The 25,688-nt window shown below is 42.5% G+C and overlaps 1 protein-coding gene across 1 annotated transcript in view; it reads left to right on the plus strand.

Moving 5' to 3' along the window:
- The window catches only part of REEP5 (receptor accessory protein 5), a 40,681-nt gene continuing 15,381 nt past the window's right edge, over nt 389-25,688 (plus strand). The window contains exons 1-3 of the mRNA XM_003480887.4: nt 389-1,530; nt 2,203-2,296; nt 25,403-25,541. Of these exons, the coding sequence (XP_003480935.1) occupies nt 1,413-1,530; nt 2,203-2,296; nt 25,403-25,541 (351 nt within the window). The 5' untranslated portion in view covers nt 389-1,412. The remainder of the gene's footprint in view (nt 1,531-2,202; nt 2,297-25,402; nt 25,542-25,688) is intronic.

Below are 25,688 nucleotides of genomic sequence, written 5' to 3' on the forward strand. Positions count from 1 at the left end.
CAATAGGAGATGTAATTCAAAGAGAGAAGAAGGAACCATATACATCATCTATGACCTTGAGGCTATTCTTCAGGCAGATGGGAAGCTACTGGAGGGTTAAGAACAAAACGTCAACACAGTTTGACCCACATTTTAAAATGATCCAATTGGCTGCCACACTGAGAATAGACTGTAGGTAGAAACACAGAAATGAACAGCTCGGTCGGGAGGCTGTCTCAGTATCATTAGTTTTTCTTTTGTTTGGTCACTGATTTGGCTGGATGGTGAGGGCAGTGCTCAGAGAATTGAGCTAAGAAGTTCCGGAGAAGAAAAGAGGAAGGAGAATTAGCTTAAAAGGAAAAGGTTAAGAGTGGGCAAGATAGCTTTTTGAGGAAGTGGAAGGAAGTACTGCAAAGTCAAACTGAATGAGCAGACGGGTTGTGTAGGAAAAAGAGAGAATGGTGGGGGCCAGTTTGTGCCCAGGATCAGCGAATGCTAAAGAACTGGAGCTCTGGTCTGCAAGTTCCTTTAAAGCTTAAGCAAGGAGGAAAACTCTGCAGCAGGGTGCAGATCACAGGAGAAAGAAAGAATACTTTCAAAAGGAGTTTCCTGAAATGATGGGCAAGCAATAACAAGAACATAAGTTTAGGTGGAGGAAAAGCATGAGCACAACATTCTGAAGGAAGCAAAGTGAAGTTCTGGCCCTAAAACCTGGAATTAACTTCTACAGGGTAAGTTTTCTTGAAAGGCAAGCACACACCAATGTCTCCGCGGGGATTTGGAAATGATAGCAGACATCAAGCAAATGCCAAGCCCGCCATGAAAAGGTTTAATCTGTTCACTACTTTCTTGTAGATGGTGTCGCTCAGAGGAGGGTGGTAAATTTCTTACAGGATTTCGAAAAGTGAGAAAAACGCTGCCGAGTTTCGGCAACGAAGCAAAAAACAGGTCTGCCGCCAAAGAGCTTTTTCAGAATGGTCGTGCATTTCAACTTTTCGATTTAAAATGTCTTAGGTTTAGCAGAGCAGTGTAGGTGCACTGAACCAGCCCCACTACTTTGCAGTTGGGAGCCACAAAGCCGCCTCCTTTCGGATTTGCGAAAGGCGCTCACAAGATTCATCACCCCTTTTTCACCCAGTTAACAGAGGCGGAGGGCGGCAGCTCGGCGGGGGAGCGCATGCCACTCCATCTGCCACCCGGGGTGTGGCACTGGCTGCAGAGCTCCGGGCTGTGGACGGAGGAGGGGGTGGGGCGCTTGTGGTGTGGCGTGGGCGGGGCAGGGAGAGGGGCGGTGGGGAGCGGAGCTGAGAGACGCATCCAAGCGCCCGCCTCCGGCCCCGCCCGCCGCTGCCATCCCCGCCCCCCCGTCATCTCCCCTCTGCGGCCACCCGCTACTAGAAGCAGCCCCGGGCGGCGGTGCGACGGTCCCCGCCATGTCTGCAGCCATGAGGCAGAGGTTCGACCAATTCCTGCACCAGAAAAACTACCTGACTGACATCTTGGCCAAGATCGAGGCCAAGACCGGCGTGAACCGGAGCTACATAGCGCTAGGTAAGTGAGGGGTGGTAGCCTTCTGGGTCCCGCCGCCAACCCGGCCGGGAACAGCTGCTACATCCATGTCGCTGTGTCGGGGACAGACTTGGAGTGGGGGCGGCATCCCCGGGGACCAAACTGGGCCCCTGGACAGGCCAGGGACCAGAGAGCCCGCCGGGGCGGCCAGGTGGCCAGGCGCCCGGGGGGACGGGTACCGGCTGGCGCTGACGTGTCTGCCCCGCGGCGGAGCGCCGAGTGCCAGCGGCCGAGCGCAGGGCTGGCGCGGGGCGGCGGGGGCGCCTGCAGGAGGAAGGGCTGGCCTGGTGGCGGACTACCGGGTCCTAGCCAGACCCTATGCGTAGCTCGTCGCCGAGAACGGGTGGCCCCTCGGGAGAGGAGGGGCTGCGGGCGGGTGCTGGAATTCTGGACTCTCCAGACCGTTGCTGGAGCTGGTGCGCAGCATGGCTTGGGGGCCCCTTGCGGGAGGGAGGGCGGGAGGAGGAACACTACTGTGGGGCCTGCGGTGTATCCCAGACGGAAGGCACAGCCCCGCGAAGGCGCAGGCCCAGTCTTCACTCGGTTTGTTTTCTCCGCTGCCGAGTATCGGCCAAGCCTTGTGGTGTGGGCGGGGGCTGCCCAGCTGGAGCGCTTGTCGTGCTACCAGACCCACTTCTCTCCTCGTGTCTCCAGGTGTCATCGGGCTGGTGGCCTTGTACCTGGTGTTTGGTTATGGAGCCTCTCTCCTCTGCAATCTGATAGGATTTGGCTACCCAGCCTACGTCTCGTAAGTGGCTTCCTGCAACTGTCTCTTCTTCCCCTTCTCTCCCCGTCCCCCATCGTGAGCTGCCCTAGCTACTGTACACCCCCGTTTCCCTGGGAGAGTGGTCAAAGGACCAGAGAGTAGTAACTGACTGCTTAGGGATACACATTAGAGACCTTTAACTTGACACCTGATCTCCTGATGACCAGCCAGAATGTATATTTCATCAGATTATACTGGCGGGGTGTGGACCTTCTAACAGATGCAAAAATGAAAGGCTGAACAAAGTCGACCTTTACTGGTGGGGAGATCTCAGCGGGCACAGAGAGCCAATGTCTTCTTCCTAATAATTCTTTTAAAGTGTATTTCACCTTATATACATAGGAAAACCCCACTAATTAGGGTTTCCTTAATTCAGAATTAATATTAACTCAGACACTGGGGAGAATTTTGTCCTCTTGATATTAAAAAGGCTGGCCGCTTATTAACAGGCAAATGGGAAACACTTACCCTAGTATAAAAACAAAAATAAACCGCATACAATGCATCCCTACTATGTCTCTTTGGTTATATAAATGGCTCATTTATATAATCTAAATTAAAAATAAATCTTATCAGATTATGCTATGACTTTTCTACTCTCTGAGGTTGTTTTTACTCTACAGTGTGTTTTGCAAATAATCTACAGTTTCATTTTTCCATTCATTCAAATAGGACTTTTTTCTCTCCACAAGTGAAATTCGTTTTACTCTAAGGCTCTTTCCAAGAAAGTTGGTGGGTTTCACTTTCACTGAATTGGTCTCTACAACCTCCCTTGACCATAATGATAAAGGAAGAAAAAAAATGACAGCTAGAAGGCTAAGACACAGATAACACATTTTTACATCTATTGTCTATCATAAGCTAGGCTAGAATTTAATATATGACTAAAAAGGGGAAATATGTTTTAGAAGTTAGTTCTGACTTGAACAATTAAATTAAAATGTCCTAAGTAGGAGTTTGCAGTGACCTGAGCCTTAACTGCTAGGCCACCAGGGAACACCAAGGATACTACTTGCTTTTGAATTTGGAAATCCTCTCCAGCATTATTTGCTAAAGTATCATTCACGTGTATGTGGATACTGAGTGATTCTGAAGGCAGACCAGAAAAACTGATTTCACTTTCAGATCAATGAAAAAGGAACAAGAATAGCAGATTTCCATAAAATAACAGGTGGTGTAGTTAGAACGTTTTTAGGCAACCCTGATTCAAAATGGCTTGCACGTCAATGAGTCTATGACAACAGACAAAATAAACTACTAGCACATACTTTTCTTCTATATGTGTGTGCTACTTTTAATAGGGAAGATTCTGAAGTATTTTTCAGGTTTGTGCTTTAGATGGTGTTGATCACATTTAGTAACTACCTAGCTGCTTGAATTATTTTGAACTAGTAAAGACAGTGAATCTTTAAACATACTGAAGATCATAAAAAATGTTTTTTCCACATCAGTACCTTTGGTGCATAATCTTGTGAGAAACGTAATCTGCCTATTGGTACAATTATAGCAGTGCTATGAGCTTTAGGAAAGGGGAAATCTGCTTCTGGGTGGGACATGCAGGTTGGTGTATGTGGAAGTGGTTGTGGCTAAAGGCAGACAGAGCTTGAACAGGCTTCTTCTTGACCTGAAATGGATTAAATCTAATAGGAACCATTTTTTAAAGTCATATTTTAAAGTAATTTCAAGCAAGGCACTTTCAGTTTCTCATCATTTGTTTGAACTCATTCATTCATTTTCTGCATAGTAAATTGAATATTACTGGCTCTTTTTTTACTTATAAGAAGCTAAAGGTCCCTGTCTTGCTAGGAATTTTGTGAAATGATAGAGATGGTCTGGTCATGTTTCGGAATAGTTCAGGTAAATGGGTTTTATATATTTTAATTTTTTTTTTTTTTTAATGGCCACACCTGCAGCATATGAAGTTCCCAAGCCAGGGGTTGAACTGGAATTGCAGATTTGGCCTACACCTGCAGCATATGAAGTTCCCAAGCCAGGGGTTGAACTGGAATTGCAGCTTTGGCCTACACCACAACCCTGGCAACACTGGATCCCAGCCCCATCTGTGACTACATCACAGCTTGCAGCAACTCCAGATCCCTTTTTTTTTTTTAAGGTCGCACTCGAGGCATATGGACGTTCCCAGGCTAGGGGTCAAATCCAAGCTGTAGGTACCAGCCTACGCCACAGCCACAACAACTCGGGATCCGAGCTACGTCTGTGACCTACACCGCAGTTCATAGCAATACCAGATACCCGACCCACCAAGCGAGGCCAGGGTTCAAATCTGAATCCTCACAGAGACAACGTCAGGTCCTTAACCTGCTGAGCCACAACAGGAACCCCACATTCTGGAATTTTTCTATTCACCAAGTAGATACGCTTTAGTTTTTTTTCTATCTGAGTATTTTGAGGCAAAGTGACATTTGTAGTATGCCTTAATAGGTGTTGAAAGAGTAATAAATATCTAATAAAGGGAATTGAAAGACATAAAAATTTCAGGAAATAATGAATGAGTATCTCTAGATTAGTATTTATTCACAGGATGCTTCTTTTTGGTAGATTCAACTCTTTTACCTTTAAAATGAATTACAAGGAAAAAAACTACAATAAATAAGTAAATAAATAAATACAAACATGAATATAGGATTCTATTACCATAAAGGAGTTAAGTGAAGGTTGGTCTTGGTGGGTATTTGGACTTTTCCCTAAAGCAGTGGCTCTCAGCCTTGGCTGCCCATTGGAATTACCTGAGGAGCCTTTAAAAACACTGATGCCTAGGCCTTATCCCCAAAAATTCTGATGTAATTGATCTGGGGTTTGGCCTGGGTTTTGGAATTTTTGTTGTTGTTGTTGTTATCGTTGATTTACAATGTTCTGTCAGTTTCTGCTGTACAGCAAAGTAACCTGGTTATGTGTATATATATATATATATATATATATATATATATATATATATATGTATATAGATAGATTCTTTTTTTATTACATTATCCTCCAGCATGTTCCATCCCAAGTGATCACATATAGTTCCTTGGGCTATACAGCAGAATCTCATTGCTTATCCATTCCACATGCAATAGTTTGCATCTACCAACCCCAAATTTTCAAAGGAGTCTTAGGTGCAGTCCATGTTGAGAAGCCCTGGTGTAGAGTAGCAGCATAATGTGTGCTGATTACCCTTGAAGAGGGAATGAAAGGGGAGGAAGAATGGCTCTCTGACCCTGGGAATAGTCCGGAGGCCCCCCTGGCCTCTGCCTGATGAAGGAGGGGTTCTAGGAGACATGGGATTGTGGACACAGAAAAAGCAGACAGACCCCCAGGTAGTAAACATTCAGGCGATCACTGTTACATTCGTCTAATCAAGGCTGATCATTGCTTCAACAGATGTGGCTGTGTAATTGTCAGACAGTCTTTGAAAATGGTGGTATTAGCAGCACCTGAATCATTGTTACTTAAGATGTCATCTGTGGTCACTTTAGTTGTTCTCCTTGTCTCTTGGAATTCTCCCCAGCCAGTTATTTTTAAGAATACAGGTTCATCGATTTAGCAAACATCAAATGCCAGCTGTGTGCCAGCACCTTAGATATGCCCAGGACTAAGGTGGACACAATCTCCATCTTTGCATGAACAATCCACAGTGAACTGCAATAAATAATAAAGTCGTGACAGTGTGGGTGAGCCCCCGCAGAGCACCCACGAGGGGTAGCTGTGGTAGAGATTAGCAGGAGGGACTCCTGTAGGTATTTATCTGAGGTACCATTTGAGTTAAGATTAGTGGGATGAGAAGGTGCTAGATGGGAGAAGAGCCAAGCAGAGGGAGCAGCGTGTGCCAGGTCCTGGGGCAGCAGGTGCTTAGGCTGTTGGAGGATCTGGTGTGTTGGAAGCTCTGAGAGGGAAGAGAGGTGAGGGAGGACCAGAGAGGTGCAGGTGCCATTAGGCAGCCATCACATCATGTGTGCCTTTTATTCTAGGCAGTCGTAGGGAGTTTGCATGTTTTCTGATTGCCTGTGATGAGTTTTAAATAGGGTTGACATGGCGTGACCTATATTTTAAGGTCATTCTGGCCACTGTGATCTCTGGAAGGAGTTGGTGATCCTGCCAAATGATTGCTGATCCCTTCCTTTCTCACCTTGTAGCTTTTGCTCCTGCTGCTGCTTCTCCTTGGGTCATCATGGGGGACCTACAGGTTGCACTTAATGGTCAGTGTTGAGCTTAGAGGCTGCAGGGGGCAGAAATAAAACTTGAGAAGGCTCGTTGGGGTTTTTTCATGACTCACTACCTTGGGAAATCTGTGGGTGAGGTTCAGGGGCACCAGGTATTGGTGTGCGACAGGTCTTGGTGTGTTGGAGCACACAGACAGCTGGAGGCTGGGCCAGCCCTCAGGGAGGGAGGAATAGTGCCTTATCAGGGACCCCTTCCTAGTGCTTACTCTTATTTTCTGTGTACATAATTTCCCTTTGAGAGCAGGGCCCTTCCTTCATCCTCTCGCTCTATGTTTCCAGACTTTTTGGCCACCCTATATAGGCCATTAGAAATCTAATTCTAGATTTCCTGTAGTGGCACATCAGAAAACAAATCCAACTAAGAACTATGAGGTTGCAGGTTTGATCCCTGGCCTCGCTCAGTGGGGTAAAGGATCTGGCGTTGCCCTAAGATGTGGTGCAGGTCACAGATGGATCTGGCATTGCTGTGGCTGTGATGTAGGCCGGCGGCTGCAGCTCCAATTCCACCCCTAGCCTGGGAACCTCCATATACTGTGGGTACAGCCCTGAAGAAAAAAAATAGACCAAAAAAAAAAAAAAAAGAAAGAAAGAAAGAAAGAAATCTAATTCTACCCTTCTCATTATCAAGAGCTGTTGACAGAATGACTTTAATCTCCCTACTTCCTTCTATTTCTGATAAGAGAAGGCAGACTAGCGGGTCACATAGGAGCCTTTTATTATTTCGGTGGACCTGCCCTTCGCCTCGTTTTTTGCTGACATACAATTCCCATGCAACCCTTTAAAGTGTACAGTTCAGTGGTGAGTATATTCATAAAGTTTTGCAGTCATCACCGCTTTCTAATTCCAAAACATTTCCATCACCCCAAAAGGAAACCCTGTATTGATTACCAGTCACTCCCCACTTATCCTAAACCCTAGTCCTCAGAAACGTCTGATCTACTTTCTGTCTCTATGGAGGTGCCTATTCTGGACATTTCATACAAATGAAATCATATACTAGGTGACTCTTGTCTCTGGTGCAGCCCTGCTTTTAATGGCACAGAAGTGAATCCTTTTGAGAAATCTGTGCTGCTCCTTCACACACAAAGTCCAAGCCTGAGACCCATGGTACCCTTCTCCCAGTGGTCCTGGAGGACAGGGGCTGTTCCTGTCCCTGCTTCTTTATTCAAATGGAATTACGAAGGAAAGTGTAATGACTCTGTTTCTAGGTTTATTTTTGCCCCGCAGAGAAAGGAAAAGAGAAGGGTTGGCTTTTTGTCCAGCTCAGCAACCTTTTTATTTAAAATTCTATAGAAACGTCTATTACTTTTCATCTTTATTTCATATTTTTCTTGAGCAGGCTGCCACCTTCCTGGGACTAACAGAGTTGTGCCTTAGAGATCAAACATGGAGTCTGATTAGTTTTCAAAAGATCCAGGGACAGGGAGAGTCAGGAGGTTTTCCAAGGTCGCATAGAGGCTAGACTTGGTCTGGAGCCCTCGATTACTGAAGAGGAATGTGAAAGCACATTGAGGCATATCTCAGTACCAAGCTTGAAAAGATTAAATGTATTTAGAGTCCAGCATTTTAACGTCTGTATATGTGTGTCTATATAGAGAGATATAGATATAGAGATAAAGATAGAGATATATACTTTTCCTTTTTGGTCTTTTTAGGGCCACACCTGCAGCATATGGAAGTTCCCAGACTAGGGGTCGAATTGGAGCTGCAGCTGGAGGCCTGCACCTCAGCCACAGCTTTGCCAGATCTGAGCCAAGTCTGTGACCTACACTATAGCTCACGGCAACACCAGATCCTTAACCCACTGAACGAGGCCAGGGATGGAACCTGAGTCCTCATGGATACTAGTTGGGTTTGTTACTCTGAGCCATGATGGGAACTATTGCATATGTATATATTTTGGCCATGACTACTGTGTATATTTTTTGGAACCAGAAGTTCCCGGGCCAGGGATCAAACTGTGCCACAGCAGTGACCTGAACTGCTGCAGTGACAATGCTACATCCTTAACCCGCTGCACCGCAAGGGAACTCCCTAATGTCTATACTTAATCTAGCGTTTGGCAGCACTTTTCAAATCTCAGACCCACTTCAGTGATGTGTCATTTTATCTTCTGTGTGTCCTCACCAGCCCATTTTAAGCTTTTGCTATCAGTACAAAAAGTATTACTACTTTTAGCTCTTTGCAGGGCTGAACACTTAAATATCTCTGTTTAAGTATTTTACACATATAGCTCATTTAATCCTCATGACAACCCTATAATGAATTAAGATTATTCCCACTTTATAGATGAGGAAACAGGGAAAGAGAAGTAGCTTGATTAAGGTCTCACAACGGTAGAGGGTGACACTGCTTTTTAAACATTGGAAGTCTGTCCCCAAAGTTCATATTTTTAACTGTTATTATATTTCTTCCCATATGGCTCTTTAAGTGTCTCACAGATACATGCCATAACCTTATTCAATAATGAAAATTAACTACTGATGTAACTTTTGGCGGCGGTGGTCTGGGGTCACCTGCAGCATATGGAAGTTCCCAGGCTAGGGGTCGAATCAGAGCAACAGTTGCCAGCCTACACCACAGCCACAGCAACACTGGATCTGAGCTGTGTCTGTCCTACACCACAGCTCACAGCAATGCTGGATCCTTAACCCTCTGCGTGAGGCCAGGGATTGAACCCGAGTCCTCATGAATACTAGTTGGGTTCATTACTGCTGAGCCACGATGGGAATTCCCAGTAACGTTTTTTGTTTTGTAGGGCCACATCCGTGGCATATGGAGGCTCCCAGGCTAGGGCTCTAATCAGAGCTGTAGCTGCCTGCCTACACCACAGCCACAGCAATGCCACATCCGAGCCTTGTCTGCGACCTACACCACAACTCACACAACGCCAGATCTTTATAACCCACTGAGTGAGGCCAGGGATCGAACCCGCAACCTCATGGTTCCTAGTCGGATTTGTTTCTGCTGTGCTATAACGGGAACTCCACTATTTTTAAATCAATTTGAAACTGTCATTACAAATGCAAGCACCTTCATGCAGTGGGTTTCTCTAATAAGGTACTACCATCCCAAATCATATATCTGCATACATAGTCATGTGCAGTGTTTTGTAAACTTGGGTTAGAATCTATTACTAACAAGTTGTCTTGTTAGCTGTGATGTAGCATTGATTTATGACAGCAGCAATAGAAAATGTTGTGTGCAGAGACCTGCTTTTTTTTTTTTTTTTTTTAACCAGTGCACACCCATCTGAAGATGGGACCCTGAACTGGATCTCCTGAGTGAATGCAGCCTTGCCTTTAGTTCTTTGTAAAGAGGCAGTCAATTTCAAGGGGGGAAGAAGTTTGAGGATGATCCCTGTGAGGTCAGATCAAGAAAGGGGTTGGCGGGGAGGGGAATGTGAAGGAAACACTGTCACAATAACTACAAGAGTTGTCATGCAATCATCCACAAGCAGAAGCTACAGCATCTTCTTGGCAAATGATGCACAGCAGATAACGTGAGGGAATATGGGTTGAAAGGGTTGAAATCTACTTACTGACAGTTTGCAATGGCAGACTCCAGAAGAGGGGTCACTACCCAGAGGAGAGTTTGGGAAAGTTGCCATGGTGTGACTGACAGTTATGAACTACTTTCTTTTCGCAAAAGCCAGTCATCTGAAGCAGAGCTAGGCTTTCCTAATGGTGCTGGAAGATGTGTATTTGCGGTTCTCTTCAGAGGCTCATTAGTAAGGGGTGTGTCTGTTTCCTGTGTTTCTTAAAGAACTTGTAATTATCTTTTTTTTTTTTTTCTTTTTTACTCATGAGCCCTTAGGAGCAGACACATTTTTCTATTAAGCTGCTTCTGCTCCTGCTACATTAGCTTTTCTCTCTGCAACTGTGTGTTCTCTGCAAAGAGGGCTTCCTGGCAGAGCAGTGCATGCCCACATTTTGCTTTTCTAAGGGCCTGAAGCACATGCAGATATTCTGGCCTACTGGGCACTTGGACCAGAAATATAACTGGCATTCTGTAAATGTGGTCTTAAGCACCATTGCAATGTTAAACACTTAAACATTTTACCTTTGTCAGATTTTCACTTAGTATTACTGCTGCAAGAAGGAGTTGTGGAGAAAACTGAAAGAACTAATCAAATAGTCTTATAAAAACATGTAAATATTTTGTAGATAATTACAGCAGCATTTACATTTTTGGTGGGTTGTTTTGTTAGCTTGTTTGTTTCTCCCCTTTGTCTGAGTCATAGAGAAGAAAGTTTTGAGGAGTAAGTAAGATGAATGATTTAAATGGTTTAATTTCTGGACTCGAAAGCCATTGTGGAGGGAGATCTCATTCCTGATACTCTCTTGTGGAGTGTTGCTCATGAACTTTAGTGAACTTTTTTTTTTGTTCTCTTTATGGAGGCCCTAGAGATAGGGTCTATTTGTCCTTCTGAGCTGCCTTCCTCTCCCCCTAATCCCAGAGCTCTCTTTTTTGAGGACTGACTTTGAATGAGGACTCAGTTTTCAACTTAATACCCTTAAACCAATTCTAACTCTTTATGGGACATTTCAAGTGTATTTAGTGCCTGTCATTACTATTAGTGTTACTATTATTAACTTTGAGAACAACAAATGAGTGGAGTGGAAGTTTAAAAACAATTTCAAAAACTGCTAATGAAATTACTTTTTGTAGCAATTGAAACATAAGCAAGGGTTGTAGAAACCTATCCTGACATTATCCTGTCACTCACTCGCTGTCCAGATTCCTGGAAATGGAGCTGTCTTCTGTCTCACTCACGTGGCCACTATATATATATATATATATCCCGCAGCTTCTGACAGTTTGGTCAGGTGATCCAGTGAAGGGATCACTTACATGTCAGAGGTAACTCCAGACTACTGGCCCTCTTTTTTTTTGTTGTTTTTTTTTTTTTTCATTTTTGGCTACTCCTCGGCATATGGAGTTCCCCAGACAGGGTGAGCTGCATTGCAACATACACCGCAGTTGTGGCAACAGTGGACCCTTTAACCCACTGTGCCCGGGATTGAACCTGCATCCTGGCGCTGCAGAGATGCCGCTGATCCTGTTGTAGATGTGGCCCTGTTGTGTCTGGGAAAGGTCAGTTTAGGTTCTTTCTGTGTAGGTTGTGAGGGCACTTAAGTGTAAGTTGAAGTTACGATGCCATAGTTGATGTAGATAATATATTTATAGAGCCATCAATTCTCTTGACAGAGGGCTGTCCCCAGTAGGATTTGTCTCTGCTTGTTTTGTTTATTGAAGTCTAGTTGATTTATAATGTTGTGTTACGTTTTGGTGTACAGCAAAGTGATTCATTTATATACATTTTCTTTTTCATATTCTTTTCATTATGATTTATTACAAGATGCTGAATATAGTTCCTTGTGCTATATTTGCTGTTTGCACCTGCTATTTTATTGCTTGAGGTGTTCATCTTTTTAAACTGTCTATCAAATTATCTAATGCAGGAGTTCCTGTCGTGGCTCAGTGGTTAACGAATCCGACTAGGAACCATGAGGTTGCGGGTTTGATCCCTGGCCTTGCTCAGTGGGTTAAGGATCTGGCATTACCATGAACTGTGGTGTAGCTTGCAGACATGGCTTGGATCCCGTGTTGCTGTGGCTCTGGTATAGGCCAGCCGCTATAGCTCTGATTAGACCCCTAGCCTGGGAACCTTCATAGCAGGAGGGCCCAGAAATGGCAAAAAGGCAAAAAAAAAAAAAAAAATGTCTAATGCATTCTCTTTTGAGTTACAAAATGTTAGCTAGGAGAGGTCTTAGAGATCGAGCTGCTGGGGTGATAGCCACCTTTATCAGATGTGGAAACCAAGGCGGCAAAATTAAGTCCTGTGACTCAGGTCACGAGTCTGTTGAGGCAAAGCCAAGCGTAGCTGTAGAAATGCCTTACTCCCCTTGACTGCCCACTGTCAACATTCTTTGTGCTTTATATTTGACTGTGACTGAGGCTTCCATTTTGCATTAAAAAACAAAACAGTGGATAGTTAGCAAATAAAATCCCTGTTAATTAAACACCAAAATATTTGACGACATGGTGACTGCTTATTTTTGGTAATTCAGTCTCTGTTAAAGATGTTTTATATCGACTCATCTGAAAATGCACTTGCCTGTGAATTTAGCTTATCTTACATTATGCATTTCATTAGGTTGGTCATTTAACCCTATAGGAGAACACTCCATTAAAGAATAAAGGGTCATAGTATATATTTTTTCATTGTTCTCGTACAGTGATCTTAGAATATAGTTTTTACATGTTTAAGAAGTATATTTGTTGCTAAAGATGATTTCTTTTCTTGGATGGGGAGGAAAATTGGGCATGATGTAAATAGTAAATAAGCAAATTGGTTTTATTGTATGTTTGTTGCTTTTGTTTGTTTCTTTTGTTGTTTTCTCTCTTGCTCTGTTGGTCCTCTCCTGCTATGAAAGCACACCTATTTTGCAGTGAAAAACAAGCATACTTTTCCAAATGCCTGTATTTTCTGACCTTCCTATTCCTCTGTGAAAAAGAAAAATCTTTTCCTTATTGGCATGGAAACAACCTGTCCAATGTTCATGTCTTAAAATGTGTGATTTTTTTTTTTCCTTCTAATGTGACGTACTCTTTGAGTTGAATAATAGGTGCCATGGCAGCCTCCTAAATAGAGGTAATAGGAAATAGGAAAACCATTTTGAGCTATCACAAATTCCTATTTCACATTCTCTGATAAGCACAGGCAGAAGCAGTCCCGCACAGAGTGGGCACTGCAGGTGGTCACATTATGTGTCTGCTGTATCAGAAAGTGTTATAAACATTGTGGTCTCTTTTCTTCATATTCAAGCTTCAAAGAATCCACCTTGAACTCTGGAATATTTGTTATTAAATGTAACTTCCCATGTTAGAAATAAAACAAAGCAAATGGACCTGAAGTGGATTCCTTTCTGGTCTTTACCAATAGCACATCTCAAAGGATTTTATTGTTATAGATTTCATATATATATATACATTTTTTTTCTCCTCTTTTTTTGGGGCCACACCTGTGACATATGGAAGTTCCTAGGCTAGATGTCAAATTGGAGTTACAGCTGCCAGTCTACGCCACAGCCACAGCAATGCAGAATCCGAGCCACATCTGCAACCCACACAGCTCACAGCAACGCCAGATGCTTAACCCGTTGAGCAAGGCCAGGGATGGAACCCACATCCTCATGGATCCTAGTTGGGTTCATTAACTGCTGAGCCATGAAGGGAACTCCTATTATAGATTTTTTAATGAACTGCTTTTTTTGATGCACTTGCAGCCTGGTAATTTAATCAACTCATTAAAATTAAAATCCAAAAAAATAAATAAAATCCTATTGATAGGTATAACTGATTTCTGTAGTGAGGCCGATGCTCTGAAGACACATATTACTTAATTTTATGTCATTTGGCTAGTTTGAACTGTAGTGATTAAGTTCCATGTGAACCATGTACAGTACAGGTTGTAAGTATCCAGGTTTTCTTGGTGTGAGTGACTGCAAGGATCTGGCATTGCCATGAGCTGTGGTGTGGGTCACAGACATAGCTCAGATCTGGCATTGCCGTAGCTGTGGCGTAAGCAGGTAGCTGTAGCTCCAATTCGACCCCGAGCCTGGGAACCTCCACATGCCTCAGGTGAGGACCTAGAAAGACAAAAAAAGAAAGGGTGATTACTTTTTTTTTCAGCTGTGCCCGTGGTACATAGAAGTTCCCGGGCCAGGGATAGAATCTACGCTACAGCAGCAACCCAAGCTGCTGCAGTAACAACGCCAGATCCTTAACCTGCTGCCCCACAAGGGAACTCCAAGGGTGAATACTTTAATTAACATACATAGAGGAAAACTGACCTAATTATAGTCATGGTTCTCTACTTCTGTGTCTTTGAACTTTTTAAATGATTGAGGAAAAACCTCCCAAATAGCATTTTATTTTTTCCCACTTACTCTTTTTTGTTACTAAGCTTATTTTTTCTTGTACTTCTATTAGCACTTTAAGACATCATTATTCCAAGAGCAATAAAGTAAAATAAAGTTTCTTTCTTCCAAGATGTCAAAGTGTATGGTATGGCTGGTGGTTTTCTTTTGTTTTGGCACAGTGGTGTACATGTTCCTAAACACTAGGCATAGTATCGAATCTTTTACTTCATTTTTTCCATTGAGATTTCCAGTTCCCTGTAACTCCTGCATAGGACCCCTCCCTCCCCAAGCACACCTGTGCTGCTTCATTGGGAATGGAACTGTTTTTTCCACTGTTGACTGTAGGTCCTTAAAAAAATCACTGTTTTGGAGTTCCTGTTGGGGTGCAGTGGGATTGGCATTGTCTGCAGTGCTGGGATGCAGGTTTGATCCCCAGTCCAGCACAGTGGGTTAAGGACGTGGCATTGCTTGGTTCTGATCCCTGGCCCAGGAACTCCATAGGCCATGGGGTGGCCAAAAGAGAAAAAAAGAAAAAAAGAAAAAATCACTGTTTTGGCCCCAGGGCTTCGTTTCAGTGTCAGTGCACTGACTGTGCTCGGCACAGGCTTGCGTCCAAATGTCTGTCACTGAGAGTCTGTGTCTCTAGACAGGACCTCCCTGGCTATTTCACTTCATTCTCCACCACTAAGAATTTAGTGGAGAAAAGTAAAGCCAGTTAGGTTTTTGGTTTGTACTGACAGTAAATAACCTTATTTTTCTCATTTCCTTTTTATCTTAAGAAAAATTATAACAAAGTAAAGATTAAGTCATTGCTTAATTATCCTATATGGGAAAAAAGAATGAATATTTGTAGATGTATAACTGATTCACTTTGCTGTACACCTGAAACTAATACACTGTAAGTCAACTATACGCCAATAAAATTTTTCTTAAAAAGAAGATTAAACCAGACAGTTGTGTCCCCTGTTAGAAGCTACCTTTAAAGCGTATCATTTGAAATGCAGGATATAGTAATAAATACTTGTAAAACTTCTCAGTGAGCTTTTTAGATCTGTCATCTGTCTTATGCTTCTCTTTCATTGTTGACAGATGTGTATAATATGTAAATATAATACACAGTTTATGCTCCATTCTATTGTAGGAAATTTCCATTTTTCAACTTACATGAATGCGTGAAGGTGTTGAAATACCCATTAAGCAGGGAATAGCCTTTGAGTCTGAAAGAGTTAATAGAGTGTCAAAAATATTTAATTATAACTACATCAAAATGAGAGAATGTAACATCTATCCCAGTGGTATAGTATAACTAAAGTTGTCACTGATGGAAAAATAAAATCTCAATAATTGGAACATGAAAAATTTCTCAAAAACATAGTCTTTGAGAAACTATGGAGAAAATATGGCTTTCCTCCTCATATCTGCTTTTCCTATTTTCTAGTTTTAATTTTTTAAAGATACAGCAATAAAATATTACAAGAGTAAGTTTAGGTAAAAGTTGGGTATGTTAGTGGGAGTTCCTGCTGTGGCACAGTAGGTTAAGGATCTGGCATGGCTGCAGCTGTGGCATCAGTCATAGCCTGGATTCTATTCCTGGCCCAGGAACTTCCATATGCCACAGGTGTGACCAAAAAAAAAAAAAAAAAAAAAAAAAAAAGTTGGGTATATTATTTGACATATTTTTTAATATTTGTTAATTGCTTATAACTCTGAGAGTTATTACATGCTACACTGAATAAACATGGACTTTGTCCTAAAAAGATAATTAAAAATGGAAATATAAATAGGTTGTAAGTCACATATAGGAAAGCATTTTTATCTATTTCGCTTACTAAGAGCGTGAATCTGAATTAAGAGCATGTAAAGGCAGATGTTTTCCCTGCTGGATATGTCTTGCCTAAAGTAATTGTAAAAATAGTATGAAGTGTTATCTCTTTCCTGCCCTCCTAAATGAGCATTAACTAGAAACAATGATATATTTAATTAATAGATGAAACTTCAGCAAGGAAGCAGAGCTGTTTCTGACCATGAACGAGGAATCTCACATAAGTTTGGTTTACAAAGTTTTTGGTGGAGCCAGTCACCTTTTATGCCAGGGTACAGTCAGCTGCCTTTATTAACAGTGGCCTGAGTGATAAGGACGTTGAATTATCTAGCATAAGAAGAAATCTGGAGGTTAAGTCCAGAGCTGGGGGCTTCAGGCTTTTCTCCAGTGACCTGGGAATGTTGCCTTTTCCCCCCATGCCTCCTTCTCTACAGTGCAGCAAGATTGCCACCTCCATTACTGATTTGTTTGTTTGTTTTTTGCCACATCCATGGCATGCAGATGTTCCTGGGCCAGGGGTCAAACCTGCACCACAGCAGTGACAATGCCAGGTCCTCAACCCAGTCACCAGGGAACTCCTCCCTTAATGATTTTTGAACTAGTTCATCTCTAAGATATCTTCCTTTTGCCTCATTCAATTCTATAAACCCATTGACTGTCCTTAGTTTACAGTTTCTTTCTAATAAAGTCCTTAGGGAGGTTGCGGTTTGGTCTTGTCTGTGGGTCAGAGATTACTTAGGTTTCTCGTTTTCTTTTCTTTTTTTCTTTTTTCTTTTTTTTCCTAGTAGATTGTTTCCACTTCACCACTTTGGAAACTCCAGGAATGTAGGTTTCCGAATGATGGCTCTTAATTTGGGAGAGGGATGATACTGATAGCCCAGGACTGTTTGTTCTCAAACTTTGTTTTCTTCACAAGTGTTTCACTCTATCCTTTGGCCATTGTTGGTTCTTGGTCTTGTTTTTAGAAAACCGCACATAGAAAGAAACAGATGAGCCAAAAAGGTGGAGGCAGCTGACACCAGTGGGTATCGGTGGGGCCAGGTGCTCTGGGTGAGGTCTGGTTGGTAGGTTACATCCCTCTCACTACCAATCCAATCACATTGTCAAGACTTTTGGCCAGTCCTCTTTTGCAGCATGAGCCTGAAAAATGTTTTCAGCAGTGTTTGAATTTGTTCCCCCTGACCTGCAAATAGGATTCTTGGATTTCACCTCACACTTTCTGTAGCATTTGAGATTTGGTGATAGGTACAATGAAAATCCATGAGTAATTCTCTAATCTCCTTTTAGCCTTACTATCCATGCTATTAATTCTTTACCCACTGTACTTAGCCAGAACGAGTGTTCTTATTGCTCTCTGTTCTTTTTAATCTCTTGCCTCCCTATGATAATAATAAATTATTACTATTATGACTATTATTTATTAATGTAATATTTCAGAGTGCTTACTCTGTTTAAATGCTTACCATGTATTAACTGAGTTAATCTTCATAGCAGCACAATGAGGTTTATCATCCCTACTTGATAGATGAGGATCCTTAAGCCCAGAATAACTTGTCCAAGGTCATGTACCTACTAAGTGGTAGAACTAGGATACAAGTTGCAAGCCAAGAATGGTGAAATGATGTAAAGCCAGACGACCACAGGGAAGAAAAGAAGGGAAAAGCCTGGCTATTTCATAGTTCAGTGTAATTAATAATTTGTGGTAGTTTGCTTTAAGTGGAAAATGAGAGTGAGTCAATGTCATGTGCTGGGCAGTGTGGCTTTCTTGGCTCCCTTTGTGTCTTTCTGTGTGCTGAAGGCCTTTTAATGCTCTGAAACACCAGAGATTGTATCTGATCACTGTTAGAGAAGCTTATTTGTAAGAAAATAACGAGCTCTTTAATTTAATTTCCTCAAGAGAGAAATTAAATGAATGTGTCTGATGTTCACTTTGTGTTCATTTGTAACAAAGCCCTAAAGAGAGACCTAGTCTCATCAGAGGAAGTAATTATTAGCAGGTCTGGAGTTCTCTTGCGGTGCCGGTTAAGGATCCAGCATTGTCACTGCCGCGGCTAGGGTTGCTGCTGTGGCACAGGTTTGATCCCTGGCCCAGAGCTTCCATGCCTGGGGTGTGGCCAAAAAAAAAAGAAAGAAAAAAGAAAGTTTGGTCCACTGTGTGTGTATGTTTTTCCCCTTAAGTAGAAATATTTTTCCCCCTGTTGTTATCAAAAATAGTACATGCTAACAGATAGAGAGAACAGATATAGAGAACAAACTAGTGGTTGCCAGTGGGGAGGGGGAAGGGGCACGATAGGGGGAGGAGAGTTAAGAGATACACGCTACTATGTCCAAAAGAAGCTACAAGGGTATACTGTACAGCACAGGGAATATAGGCAATATTTTATAGTAACTATAAATGAAGTATAGAATTGTAAATCACTATATTGCATACCTATAACTTATATGCTGTCATACCTCAACTATACTTCAATTTTAAAAAACAACACATGCTTATTGCAAAGACTTTAAAAAGGTAAAATCCTGCAACCTCAATGCTCAAGATTAACTTTATACAACTTAAGATATTTCAGATACTGTTCTTGGTCTGTACACACATAGCAATACAGACCTGTCTTTTTTCTTTTAAACACAAAGTTAGTAATCTCTTTTCCACTCAACACTGTATCTGGAACACCTTTTCCTGTGAATATCCTTTTAAAAGGCTTCAGACTATTTCATTGTATGGATGTAGCCAATTGCATTTAAGTAGTCCATTGCTGCCCTTAAAAGTGTAGACACATACTTCTGTAATCTTAGTTTGAGTTGAAATTCATTTTAGTATTACTTTCCTCTTCGAACTTGATCTTTGTGTGGCTATAAAATGTAGAATTTGAACTAGCTCATCTCTAAGGTATCTTCCAACTAAACATTCCACAGTTTCTAAATCTGCCCAGTGAATTTTTTTTGTCTTTGTCTTTTTTGGGCACACCCATGGCATATGGAGGTTCCCAGGCTAGGGGTCGAATCAGAGCTGTAGCTGCCAGCCTACACCACAGCCACAGCAACTCCAGATCCAAGCCATGTCTGTGACCTGCACCACAGCTCACAGCAATGCCAGATCCTTAACCCGCTGAAAGAGGTCAGGGATCAAACCTGTGTCCTCACGGATGCTAGTCAGATTCGTTTCCACTGAGCCACGACAGGAACTCCTGCCCAGTGAATTTTAGAACTGCTAGCTGCTCGTGTAGTGTTGCCCAGCATCTTCCACAGCCCAGCCGTGTCTGCTGCTCACTCAGGCCTCGCTCCTATTTTGCCACCTGCTTAAGGGAGGTGAAGCCTTGCCCCTAAAACATGGTAGGTGGCTCAGGAGGGAACCAGGAGCCCCAGCACTGAGCCTGGGTGGCCAGGCTTTGGGGCAGTGGTGAGAGTGTGGCAGTCACAGTGGGCAGAGAGCAGTGGAAGACAGTGGTGCCCATCTTTTGGGAATACATCGCTCCTCATGCCCCCAGGAGCCGTTCTGAGCCCAGGGTCACTGCTGACACATGCCACTGGGGGATAAGATAACACTAGAAAGATAGGCCAGCTCTGTGGAGAGTGGTAGAACTACTGCAAGCTGCTGCTGGGACAGTTCCAGGGTGCCTCCAGGATTCATCCTTTTTCTTCTCTTGGCTTCTCATTCATTTGCTGGAAAGGGGTAGCCTACCCTCTGGCTACAGCTCATTGGACACAAATCAGTCATTTTGATTTTCTGTCCTAGAGATAACATGGCAAGGTGGTGCTGACACTGGAACTTGGAGCCGATGGTTCTGAGACTTGGCTGTGGTTTAGGATCACCTGCATAGCTTTCTAAAAGCACAGACCTGTGCTGTACATGCTGGAGAATTTGAATCACTAGGTCTAAAAAGCACCTGGGCATGCATATTTTGAAGAAGTTCCCGAGGTGAATGTGGATCATCACCCAAGTTTGAGACCCAGTGGACTAGAGCGTCATCTCAGTACACCATGATGATCACTTCCAGTGGCCAGTGGTCCCCCCCGACCTCTAAGGAAGCAGGATGCAGCGTGGAAGGGTCCCTTTCGGACCCGGATGTTCACACTATGACCTTTCCTCCTGTTTGTGTGTTCTGTGCCCAAGTTAGTCTTTCTAAACCTTGATTTTCTCTAATATAGGACTCTGGTCCCTTCTGAAAAGAAGATTTTGAATTCCTTTTGTATTTATATAAATGCAATAAATGTTTATTAACTGCCCACTTAGTATTAGACACTTTGCTAAGTGCTGTGCCCCAGGGTAGTTCGTGGCTGTCCCAATGTCCCAACAGCTTGAGAAAGAGAAACAGGCACAGGCTTGGTTGGAGTTAGTCTTGGGTGTAAACCCAATCTCTGCTTTTGGAGTTGGGTGCCCTACACATGTTATTTTTCCTCCCTAAGCCTTGTTTCTTCCCCTCAAAAATGAGCAAGATGTACTCTCTGACATAAACCGTAGCAATATCTTTTTTGATCCACCTCCTACAGTAATGAAAATAAAAGCAAACAAATTGGACCTAATTAAACTTAAAAGCTTCTGCATAGCAAAGGAGACCACTAAAAAAATGAAAAGACGACAAATAGAATGAGAGAAAATCTTTGCAAAGGAAGCAACTGACAAGGTATTAATCTCTAAAATATAAAGAACATCTCACTCAGCTTTACATCAGAAAATAGGAGATATAAATAGGTATTTCTCCAAAGAAGAAAGACAGGAGTTCCTATTGTGGCGCATTGGAAACGAATCTGACTAGAAACCATCAGGTTGCAGGTTCAATTCCTGGCCTCGCTCAGCAGGTTAAGGATCTGGCTTTGCCGTGAGATGTGGCGTAGGTTGAAGATGTGGCTTGGACCCCACATTACTGTGGGTAGGCTGCCAGCTGTACTTCCAATTCGACCCCTAGCCTGGGAACCTCCATATGCCATCGGTGCAGCCCTAAAAAACAAACAAACAAAGAAAAACAACCAGACAGACAGATGGCCAAAAAGCAAATGGAAAGATTCTCAGCATCGCTAATTATTAGAGAGATGCAAATCAAAACCATTGGCCTCATATCAGTCAGAATGGTCATCATCAAAAAGTCTACAGAGGAAGTACTGGAGCGGGTGTGAAGAAAAGGGAACCCTCCTATACTGTTGGTGGGAATGTAAATTTGTGCAACCCACTATGGAGAATGGTTTGAAGGTTCCTTAAAAAAACTAAATATAGAACTACCATATGACCCAGCAATCCTACTCCTTGGCATACATCCAGAGAAAACCATAATTCAAAGAGATAAATGCACCCCAGTGTTCACTGCAGCACTATTAACAATGGACAACCTAATGCATCAACAGAGGAAAGGATAAAGAAGATGTGGTACAGATATACAATGGACTGTGAATCAGCCTTGTAAAAGAATGAAACAATGCCATTTGCAGCAACATGGATGGACCTAGAGATTATCATATCAAGTGAAGTGAGTCAGACAGAGAAAGACAAATGTCATATTGCTTATATGGGGAATCTAGTAATAAATGATGTGAAAGAAGTTATTTATGAAACAGAAATAAGCTCAAGGATTTCAAAATCAAATTTAGGATTACCAAAGGGAAAACCATGGGGGGAGGGATAAATTGGAAGGATGGGATTAATACATACGCATTATTATTTTTTTAAAAAGGGGGGAGTTCCCATTGTGGTGCAGCAGAAACGAATCCAACTAGCATCCCTGAGGACGCAGGTTCCATCCCTGGCCTTGCTCAGTGGGTCGGGAATCTGGCGTTGCCATGCATGGGCTGTGGTGTAGACTGGTACCTCAGTCCCAATCTGACCCCTAGCCTGGGAACTTCCCTATGCTGTGGGTGTGGCCCTAAGAAAACAACAAAAAAAGACAAAAATTCCATAGATGAAAAAGGCTCAGTCCATAAAAAAGAACAAAATAATGCCATTTGCAGCAACATGGATGGAACTAGATATTCTCATATTAAGTGAAGCAAGTCAGAAAGAGAAAGACAAATACCCTATGATGTCACTTATATGCAGAATCTAAAATATGGCACAAATGAACCTGTATACAAAACAGAACAAACTCATGGACATAGAGAACAGACATGTGGCTGCCGAGGGGGAGGGAGTGGGATGGACTGGGAGTTTGAGGTTAGTAGATACAAACTATTGCATCTGGAGTGGATAAGCAATGAGATCCTGCTGTATAGTACAGGAAATATATAATCCAATCACTTGTGATAGAACATGATGGAAGATACGGGAAAAAGAGTATGTGTAACTAGGTCACTTTGCTATATAGCAGAAATTGACCGAACATTGTAAATCAACTATAATAAAAAAATATATATTTTAAAAAGGGCTCAGTCTAACAGGACCACACTCCACGTTGGACTCCAGTCACAAGCCTGGGTGGTTTAACCTGTGCTCCTACTAACTGCCTATAAATCAGAGCTTCCCACGTCCCCTTCCTCAGGGTCAGTGAATTGGCTAGCATGGCTCACAGAACTCAGAAAAAGCAACTCACTCACTGGACTACCAATTAATTACTAAAGGATATTAAAGGGAACAAATTGACAGCTAGGTGAAGAGATACGTAGGGCGAGATCCCAAACAAAAGAACTTCATCCTCATGGAGTTTGGGGTCCCGCACATTGGCACGAGGAAGCCTTGTGGTTCTCCAACATGGAAGCTCTCCGAAAAGTGACAAAAAGCTGTCCTTTGGGGGTTTTATGGAGGCTTCATTACATAGTCATGACTGACTAAATCATTGACCATTGGCAACTGATTGAACTTCCAGCCTGTCTCCTCCCTGGAGGTCAGGGATGGGACTGAAAGACCAAAGTCACTCCTTAACCTAACAAAAGAACAATGTATCTCTGTAAACACGCAGAAATTGTCTGGGTTTGGGGAGCTGTGGAGGAGCCATGGATGACCAAATATGTAGTTTGCTTATAAATCCCGATTTTACATCCACTCATTTGGATAAAAAAGTATATACATAAATAGCTTTCAGGAAACCCCAGTATTAAGCTCTTTTCTTCTCTCACCTTTTTGAGTCAGATTCCTCACCTGTACCCTGAGTAGGTCAGACTGTCTTTTCTGTTCTTTCTCGCTGTAACTAGCTTAGGGTGTTTTGACATGTAGATATATTTTTTAAAATGAACATTGTACTATTTTAAATTAAAACAGTAATTAACTGCTTCAATAATAGGAGAATTTCTATTTTAAAAAACTCTTCCCGGAGTTCCCGTCATGGCGCAGTGGTTAACGAATCCAACTAGGAACCATGAAGTTGCGGGTTCGGTCCCTGCCCTTGCTCAGTGGGTTAACGATCCGGCGTTGCTGTGAGCTGCGGTGTAGGTTGCAGACGCAGCTCGGATCCCGCATTGCTGTAGCTCTGGTGTAGGCCGGTGGCTATAGCTCCGATTCGACCCCTAGCCTGGGAACCTCCATATGCTGCGGGAGCGGCCCAAGAAATAGCAAAAAAAAAAAAAAAAGACCAAAAAAAAAAAAAAAAATCTCTTTCCCCTTAATAAGACTCTGTGATCTTTTCCTGTCTTCTTTCCTCAACCTTGGTGTCCTACAAAGTTGTATTTACTGTGTATGTTCAGTTTTGAGTTCTTTTCTTCCTGCTTGTTAGTGTTACTGCAGAGCGTTCAAGTGTGTCAGTATGAAAGGTTTTGAATTCATATTGTTGCTAAGTTAGGGAACTAATCAATTTTTATTCCCTGAAGAACTGAACTTGAATTGTTAGGGTAGTTTTTTCCTCAGTTTTGAATCTGGGGATCCTAACATCTTAAACATGATGACAGAGGATGAAATTGAAAGTACCAACATGGTTTTACAAATGCTTATTTCAGTTTATATTTGTGTGTGGATGTGTGTTTGCTCCATTACATGTGTTTACTTAGTCCTGGACTAGTTTAGTTCCCTGACATCATTCATAGTCATCTCATTCAGCTGTAACTTTCACCCCTGGGTTATTTTTCTTAAACCACTCATGCAGACACACACATATACACCCATAGCAGCTTCTAATTAATGCAGAGGCTTTCTTAGGGAATGACTCAGCATGATTCCTCAGCCTAACTGTCTCTTTGGGGGAAACCCAATTTACCAAGTAGCCAGTGTATTTCAAGAGTTAACATGGCGTAGGCTAAACAAGACTCAGATTTCTCAATTATGATAAGTATCCAGACATATATGAGGATTGGATAAAAAAGTTATGGAATTAGGGTTTAGAATGAAGGAATTCCCAGGACTGGAAGAAATTTCTCTGATTTAGATGTAAAAGATTACATTTGGTTCTGTTCATTTACAGAATGCTTTTATTTAATCAGTAGTTGGTACTGAGAAAGTCATATATATATATTTTTTAATTTATTTTGTTTTTTTAGGGCTGCACCCATGGCATATGGAGGTTCCCAGGCTGGGGGTCAAATCGGAGCTGTAGCTTCCATCTGCACAGCTGATGGCCACGCTGGACACTTAACTCCCTGAGGGAGGCCAGGGAATCAAACCTGTGTCCTCATGGTTGCTAATGAGATTCGTTAACAACTGAGCCACCGCAGGAACTCCGAGAAGAAAGTCATATTATTAACCGACCAGGGGAGCAAAGATCACAGCCTGAGGATCCCATAATGACAATCGGAACCAAACAGACACCATAATGTTTGTTTTCATCTGTTATGAAGTATGTTACAAACTTTCGACAGTGCCTAAACTATGGTCAATAGCATTTTTTTCTTTTAAATGGAAATGCCTCCTAACCAATGAAGTACTCCAGTTATTAAAAGTATGCAGGAAGTGAGTTACATGAGCTTATTCTTGATACCTCCAGAGTGGCAGGACACACTTGAAAGTAGGGATTACTCTGGTGCCCAGACACTGGTGGTATCTGCTGGGGCCACGGTGCAGATCCAGGGGACAACTGGTCCTGGTTTCTCTGGTGACCAGAAGACTAGTAACAAATGGTAATAATAGCTTGGCCCACTATCTCCACATTGCTGCCTGTTTTCGTGTTGTACTCTTGCATCTAGTGGTAAGTGGGTCATGTAATACTTGAAAATGTTTCATTGAGATCTTCCTACATCATACACTTGCTCCTGTATTATCTTTCAGAATTAAAGCCATAGAGAGTCCCAACAAAGAAGATGATACCCAGTGGCTGACCTACTGGGTAGTGTATGGTGTGTTCAGCATTGCCGAATTCTTCTCTGACCTCTTCCTGTCATGGTTCCCCTTCTACTACATGCTGAAGGTATGTCAGCTTTTCCTGAACTGATCTGTTATCTTTGCTCCCTAACACCAAAGTAAACTCTGTTTCAGGACCTATATACAGGAAACAGGGACAAATGCTTGAATGTTGGACATCTGTGGCTCAACCTCAGATTATATAAACAGGAGG

Source organism: Sus scrofa, chromosome 2, assembly GCF_000003025.6.
Source record: "Sus scrofa isolate TJ Tabasco breed Duroc chromosome 2, Sscrofa11.1, whole genome shotgun sequence".
NCBI lineage: Eukaryota > Metazoa > Chordata > Mammalia > Artiodactyla > Suidae > Sus > Sus scrofa.